Source organism: Morchella importuna, assembly GCF_003444635.1.
Source record: "Morchella importuna strain M04M26 chromosome Unknown Morimp01GS051, whole genome shotgun sequence".
Classification (NCBI taxonomy): Eukaryota; Fungi; Ascomycota; class Pezizomycetes; order Pezizales; family Morchellaceae; genus Morchella; species Morchella importuna.
Genome location: NW_025763448.1, coordinates 260070 through 267381, shown reverse-complemented (window position 1 = coordinate 267381; position 7312 = coordinate 260070). Strand labels below are relative to the sequence as shown.

The following is a 7312-nucleotide window of genomic DNA, read 5'->3' as shown; positions in this document are numbered from 1 at the left end:
CCCGGAGGAGGAGAGGTCCGCCCGGAGGCGGTGGAGGTCCTAGACCACCACCACCACCACCACCACCACCACCACCACCACCACCACCACCACCACCACCACACCACCACCACCACCCCACCACCTCCACCACCACCACCACCACCACCACCACCTCCACCACCACCTCCAGCACCAGCAGCCGCGAGTGCGTCAGCAGCTCTCTTGGCTGCTATCCGGCAGGTGTCCAGATCGTCCCCTGTAAGAAGTTTGGTCAGCAACCCCGACACCCAAAGGATACTTCTAAGGTATTTGGGGTCTAAATCGTCGATAGCATCCTGCTGTCTATCGCGACGCCTAACAAGAGTCTGATTAGCTTTGATTACTGGAATCAGTTCTAGGCATATATACCCTCAGTCCTTTGGCATTTATCCGTGCTTTCCCTCCTCGTAATCCGAATCCTCTGCAGGAATATCGATCATGCTATAATCATCTTCCTCAACGTGAGGGAAAGCCGGGTTCAACAGGGGGGATTCCGCACCACCCAGGTTAGCACCCGCGCCTGCTCTGTGGAGGACCGCCAATATCCTCCGAGGCCTGGCATTCTGTTCTTCAACCAACCTTCGAGCTCCTCTGAATCGGTAATTTGTACCTCCACCGGCCGAACGGGAGGAACAGCTGCCGGGGGGACATTCTCAATTGCCCCCAGATAGTCCTGACTGCTCTGCCGGGTGCGGTGTGCTTCAGGATCAAGTTGCATAGCTCGGGGAAAGTTATCTTGGTCAAAATTCCGATGAACGAAGGTTCGTTCAGGGGATCATTCCATCATAAGTAGGTGGTGGACGAGCATAAAGAATGCCCCTAGAGCATCGGGGTCCACCACGGTAACCATTATGGAAGGTCGCACGAGTTCCGGAGTACTGCACGCTCTTTCCCTTTGCGAGAGCGTCTTCCGGCTGCCTGACCACCGCCGTCATCATCATCATCACTATCACGGCAGCCTCTTTGAACTGACGGTCTCCCTGTCCCTTGATAACCTATCCTTCATACCAACATCTGCGATGAGCCACTGTAGAGCACTCGCCAGTGCTCTACGGGCATCGGAGTCACCCCCAGTCCAAATTGGCAGAAAACCGTTGAGGGAGGGCAAGTTCATCAAGTAAAGGCATAGGGCATTGAACGCAGCCATACCGGACGTGCTTTTATTGACCCAACCACATTTTGCATTTCCGCCTTTAGGCTGTTGCGGATGCTGGTGTACACTTTAGGTAGGTTGAGTAGACCTAAAGTCATCTTCGCTTTGCTTGCTTGAGTCATCTTGAATGCGGTCGAGCTCGGGATGTCTCTTGAATACTCGGGGATGTCTCTTGAACACTCGGATGTCTCTTGGACAATCGGCGATGGCTCGGGTCTAATTCGTCTCTGTCGTACTGGTGAGGGTGGTCTATTAGTTCGGACGGGCTTGCACTAGAAAATAACCGAGAGGGGCGTCGGGCTTGAATGTAGGGTCTCCGGTGTAAGAACCTTCGGTGGAGCACTGACGGGTGCTGGTGAGGAGTAGTAGAGCCTGCTGGGCCTGTTGAGCGCCTGTTGCTGGGCCTGTTGAGCGGACTGCACTAGACTTGGACCGAGTGAGAACTTGACTTGGACTATGGTCTCCCGGGCAACGTTCTTTTGTGGAGCACTAGCGGTGCTGGTGGGGTAGCACTAACCCTAAGTACGGTCGTCCGTACAAGGGCCTCTGGTGAAGCACTGCTGCTGCTGAGGAAGCAGTGGAGACTGCTGCTAGTGGGCCTGTTGCTGGACCTGTGCTGGGTCTTGATCGTCACTTATGTATGGTTCAGAGGTTCGGAACTAAAGTCGGGAAAGGAGTCGGAATCAGTTAGGTTGCTCCCCAGTTACTCAGGAAGATCCCTTCAGTGTCCGATGGAGCTAGGTTAGTATTTGGCGGAGTCCGGGTTTCAGTCCGGATTGGTGGAGGTACAGGGTTTTGTTTTCGGCTCTTGTTGATCGGGGTGAACCCGGAAAGCACTGGCGACTGCTTAGGGGTGTTTCTGGTATCTCCTCCAGGATAGGCTTGACAGTTTTGCGGGACGATTGCGACCTGAGGAAGTTCGGTGTTTCTTATGTTTTCGGGACGATTTGTGTTCTTGGTTTTTCGGTGGGTCTTTTCGTTATCGTCTTCGTCTATGTCATGCAAGCGCTTCTTATTGGGAAGTTGATTTGTGTTCTGTGAGCTACCGGGAGTGCTCTGAGCGGTGTTTGGAGTCTGATAATGTTAATGTATCACTGTGGTGAGTATGGTTCTAAAATTAATTGGATTAGGAGAGAGAAATACCATCTTATTTATAAAGATTGCAAAGGTTAAATCGCTTGAAAACGGAGGAACTTGAAGGATGAGATTTCAACAGGTAATGTTGAAAGCAATGGAAAACTTGAAGTGATAGGTAGAGGAGAACTTGAAGGTGGTTAGGAACTTCTCACGAACTTGAAGGAAGGGAGGGGTGCTCTTATACCGAGTACGATCAGCTTTTTTCTTGAGCTTATCACGCTTCCGAGAGCACCCACGAATGCTCTAGAAGCACTCGAGGGTGCTCGTACTCAATGTTTGCTTCAATATATGACGTTGATCTAAATGCTCCAGGCGCACTCGGGGATGCTCTGACGGTACCAATGGTGACGTCGATAACATTCTGGTGTTGGGGTTGATGCTTGTGTTCTTGTTGGTGTTGGTACTCTGTCCTCTAGGAAGCTGATTCGGAGAGAATGTATTCTTGAGCTCGTAGTCGATATTAGTGTTGAATTTGGCGCTGAGAACACTGTCTCGATCTGAAGAGACTCCGCGAGTGCTCAGGGAGAGAGTGCAGATGCTCAGGGCGATAGAATCTAGCATAACTGGCCGCCTGATTGGGGTGGTGGGTGATTCTTCGTGTTGGTGTTGATGTTTGTATTAGGTTGGTGATGTATGACATCAGACTCGTATTGAAAATCAGCCTTGCCGACCGGGGTGCAGGTGAGAGGAGCCTCATTGGCTGACAAATCAAATCATTCGAGCACTCTGCAGCAGCACCTGCAGGAAAGAGCCTCCTCGGCCTTGGCAGAAACCAAATTTTTAGAGCACTCAGGAGTGCTTTGCTAGCATCATGAGACTTCAATGAAATCGTCTTGCCCCTTTTGCAGCAAGCGGTACAGCTCCCCCGCGAACTTCGATAAACATCTTCGAACTACACATCCATTTGAAGCAGATGAATGGCTGGGAAACCAATTTTTACTCCTGGAGCGCGATCAAGAGGCACCCGATGACACTCACGACAGCCCGGAAGGCATTCACGATTCCTATTCAGATGCCCATGACGACTCGGATAGTTCGGAGAGCAACAGTATCAATTATCATGACCAAGATCCCGATAATAATTCAGATCTGGAATCCGAATCATATTTTATGATGGAAGAGACAGATGGAGATGCAAATAGGCATGAGGCAGCGACAACGATTTACGAGGGTGCTGGGGAGCGTCTCTACCGCTCGGAGGACTACGACGAATGCTCACAAAACCTTCTCCGATACCCGTGGCACCCATTCAACTCAGCATACGAGTTTAGAATGGCACGTTATTTCATACTGTCGAAGGCCTCACAAGGAAATATCGACAGTTTCTTTCTACACGCTCCGTCAAGCAGTGGCGAATGCTCCTACAGGACTGGGCGAGGTTTTATAAAGAGGTTGGACGAAATGAATGACATATTGGGAAAGGCGAGCTGGCATCCTTCGGAGGTGGATATTGGGGGAGAGAAAATCCCTTACTATTACCGGGATCCAATGGTAATTGTGCGATATCTTCTAGGCCAACGGGCCTTTCGGGAGTCATTGGTGTACGCGCCAGTGGTAGAGCATAATGAATCTGGCGAGAGAATGTACGGGGAAATGCATACGGGAGATTGGTGGTGGGAGACGCAGGTCTGGTAAGCCTCACAAGTGCTCTAGAGGCAGTCGCTAATGCTTTCTGGACAGAATAACTTACCGGAGGGGTCGACTGTGGTACCAATTATATGCGCGTCAGATGGCACACATTTGACAAATTTTAGTGGGGACAAGAAAGCCTGGCCAATCTATCTTACCATCGGGAACATCAAGTCATCGGTCCGGAGCAAGCCCACCGGGCATTCGTTAATTCTCCTATGGCTACTGCCAGTCCCACCTAAGCTCGGGAAGAACTCACTCGCTAATTCCGCTTTACGACGTCAGAGTCAAATGGCGCTGCATCGCGCCCTTGGGGAGATCTTTCAGAGCATTCGGGAGTGCTCTCAGGAAGGCGAGCTAATCGTATGCGCCGACGGGTACGAACATCTATGCTTTCCGGTGTTGTTGGGTTGGATCGCTGATCAACCTGAGCATTCAAACTTACAAAATATTAGTACTAGCTCTTGTCCAAGATGCGAGGTGGAATTCCACAGTTTTGGGAGCACTCGCCGGAGCCCTACGCGCGATCACGAGGATTACCGGGAGAGGGTAAAGCTATTCAGGGAGAACCCGGGAAACCTGGGACCGGTGGAATACCTTGTCGCGAGATCAGTAAAGACACTCTTCAATGCTTTCTGGGGTATGCCGAGGGTTAATCCATACGATCTCAACAAACCGGACATTCTGCACAATATCTACCTAGGGATGTTGAAGCACATGATGGAGTGGGTTCAGGCTTTCTTGAAGAAGCACAATCGATTGGAGGAATTTGACAAGGCTTGGGCCTCGATTGCGCCTTACCCTGGACTGGCAGTACCGAACAAGGCATATCGTGCCACAACCCAATGGCAAGGGAAGGAGATGAGAAATCTGGGGCGGGTCGTTCTTGGAGCACTCGCGGCTGCTTTGAGAAACCCGGGGGTGGCTGTCAGGGGCGACTTCGCAAAGGCATTGAAATGTGTACGAGGCTTAATCGACTTCCACTTAATGGCGCAGTATGGGAGTCATACGACGAGCACACTGAATTATATGGAGAGCTATCTCGAGGATTTCCATAAGCACAAGGATATCTTTTTAGAATTCCGGGCGTACAAGAGGACGGTTAAGGATGCGAGAGATCGGACAAAAGCTGTGAAGACCTCGGGCTCCCAGAGCGCTCAGCAAGGTTGGGAGGAGATTCGCGAGATACGGGAAAGGTCTCACTTCAACTTCATCAAATTGCACGTGTTAACGCACTATCGGGAACATGTCGAGCGCTTTGGGAGCATTCCCCAGTACTCCACCGACATCAGCGAACTCGCCCATGTACGTCAGATAAAAGAGGCATACGGAGCATCCAACAAGGTCGATGCTGCAACGCAGATACTGGACTATGGGGGGCGGCGGTTGGCGTTAGAGATTCGAATGCTGAATCTGAAAGACATTGTTGGAGGTCCTGAGAGCACTGACGACATCCTTTGGAGCCATCGAGATAACCTGAAGGAGTTACTTGAGATTTTTAAAATCGAAGACCGGAAAAAAACACCAAATGAACGATCCATAGTAGAAGGCCGACTGCCTCTAAGGCGTCTTTGCAACCCCTCCACGAAATCGGAAAGACTTTTCAATATTGCGGATGGACTGCAAATAAGCCATACCACGTTATATCGCCTGATAAAGGAGTATGCAGAGGATTCGGGATGCTCTCAAAGCTTTGCCGGAAGCCCTGAGAGCACTTTAGAGCGCCGGGTGGAGATGTTCACATGTTTGCAGGTTCCGATACCAATCTTCCAAAGACCTGAGGTGTACGAGGTTCACAATATCAGGTGTACGGGAAACGCGGCTTTTAGGAAAGGGAAAATAAGAAAGGATTGGGTATGGGTGTCGGTAGCGTCCTCAGAGGAGTGGGGAGTGTTTCGGGGACGCTTACCAGGACGTGTCGAGGCTTTGTTCAAGCTGCGGGACAGTGGGGGGCGAGCACATAGACTATGTATAGTGGAGCTACTCGAGGCAAAGGATCGTGGTATCGCTGATAGCTCACATGGGCTCCTGAAGGTTTGTAGGAGGAGGAGGAAGAGGATGTGGGTCGTTAATATTCGGAGTATATTGGGAATGGCTCATTTGTTTGAGGTGGAGACTGGTAATTGGTTGGTAAATACTAGGATAGACTTGCGTACGTGGAATGAATTTAGTTGAATACTTGTAAAGCCGTGAGGGCATTCTTGAGTGCTCTAGGAACGTTAGACCCAATTGGACTCTCTAATTCAAAATTCGTGTCGTTCTGCTATGCATGCGGATTGGAAGAAGGAGGTAAAGTTTCGGCCGCTCAGTATCTGAGTCTGGCTATCCAGCAAGCTCGCTCCAGGAGGTCAATGCCAGTCCATGTTTGCTGCTTATGCATGGACATTGAGCTTTTCAGACGAGCCGTACCATGGCCTCAACCTCAAGGCTAATTATGCCTTTCACGAATCGACAGAAACATACACGTCCGTCAAAGGTTGGGTAGTCGTCACCAGTATACAGGACAGTGCTCGTATCAGTATCCCGCGACTGACCGTACAGCGGCGTTGAGGATACCCACGTTAGATATCTTTTGAGGGACTGGTGCGGCCTTCCTATCCTTTGAGGACGGTGTATCAATCCAAAGGAGCCCAAGTGAGGGTTGCCTCACCTTGAGTGGGTATGACGAATGCCTCAGCTCTGTGAGCACTGGTGAGTGCTCTGGGAGCACTCGCGGAAGCCCTCGCGGGAGCGTTCGCGGGAGCGTTCACGGGAGCATTCGCGGGAGCATTCGCGGTGCCGTGAGAGCATTCGCGGTGCCGTGAGAGCATTCGCCGTGCTGTGAGAGCATTCGTCGTGCCGTGAGAGCATTCAAGAAAACTGTGAGAGCATTGGGAAGTGCTCGCGTGTACTACTGACGTAATCAAAAGAAGCAAAGGTTCCTAGGTGCTGTGGGCGGAGTCACTCCATCCTAGCGTCTCCGGAGGGGGAGGGAATCTCATGGCGGCCCAGGCGACCAGAGCATTGGCGAGTGCCCTCCGGACGTGAGCCATATCTCCAGGCGGTCCCAGAGAGTGGGACGGTCCTGCGGCGGAGCCTGGCGCGAAGGTTGTACTCTGGCGGTGCCGGACGCGCTGGGCGCTCGTGGCGCAGAATGCTCGCCAGGACGTAGGGGCTGCGCCCTGGGTAATAGGCGAGCTTGCTGATGTGAGTCCCAATATCTTCGACTTCCTATTCTTCCTCCCCTTTGATTTCAACTAGAGGGGGCGGCAACTGTTGTTGCCCAGGTAGGGGATTGCCTGCTTCAGGTGACAATAATGAGACATGAAATACTGGATATAGTTTCATCAGCCGGCGGAGATCCAATTCATAAATATAGGGGTTGACTACCCA

General features: G+C 51.5%; 3 protein-coding genes across 3 annotated transcripts; 1 reads left to right on the top strand and 2 right to left on the bottom strand.

The window, feature by feature from the left end:
• Positions 1-407: 407 nt before the first annotated feature.
• Positions 408-739, bottom strand: LAJ45_10845 (uncharacterized protein; the record flags this gene model as incomplete). The annotated part of the gene is made up of 2 exons (XM_046120360.1): positions 408-541; positions 601-739. 2 exons carry the CDS (start codon positions 737-739, stop codon positions 408-410), a joined length of 273 nt encoding a protein of 90 aa, XP_045966485.1.
• Positions 740-788: 49 nt separating this feature from the next.
• Positions 789-2872, bottom strand: LAJ45_10844 (uncharacterized protein; the record flags this gene model as incomplete). Its single annotated transcript, XM_046120359.1, has 5 exons — positions 789-1016; positions 1171-1401; positions 1459-1686; positions 1964-2248; positions 2651-2872. 5 exons carry the CDS (start codon positions 2870-2872, stop codon positions 789-791), a joined length of 1194 nt encoding a protein of 397 aa, XP_045966484.1.
• Positions 2873-3133: 261 nt separating this feature from the next.
• LAJ45_10843 (uncharacterized protein) lies at positions 3134-6490 on the top strand (the record flags this gene model as incomplete). The annotated part of the gene is made up of 3 exons (XM_046120358.1): positions 3134-3942; positions 4066-6066; positions 6271-6490. The coding sequence occupies 3 exons, from the start codon at positions 3134-3136 to the stop codon at positions 6488-6490; spliced, it is 3030 nt and encodes a 1009-aa protein (XP_045966483.1).
• Between the last annotated feature and the right edge of the window lie 822 nt (positions 6491-7312).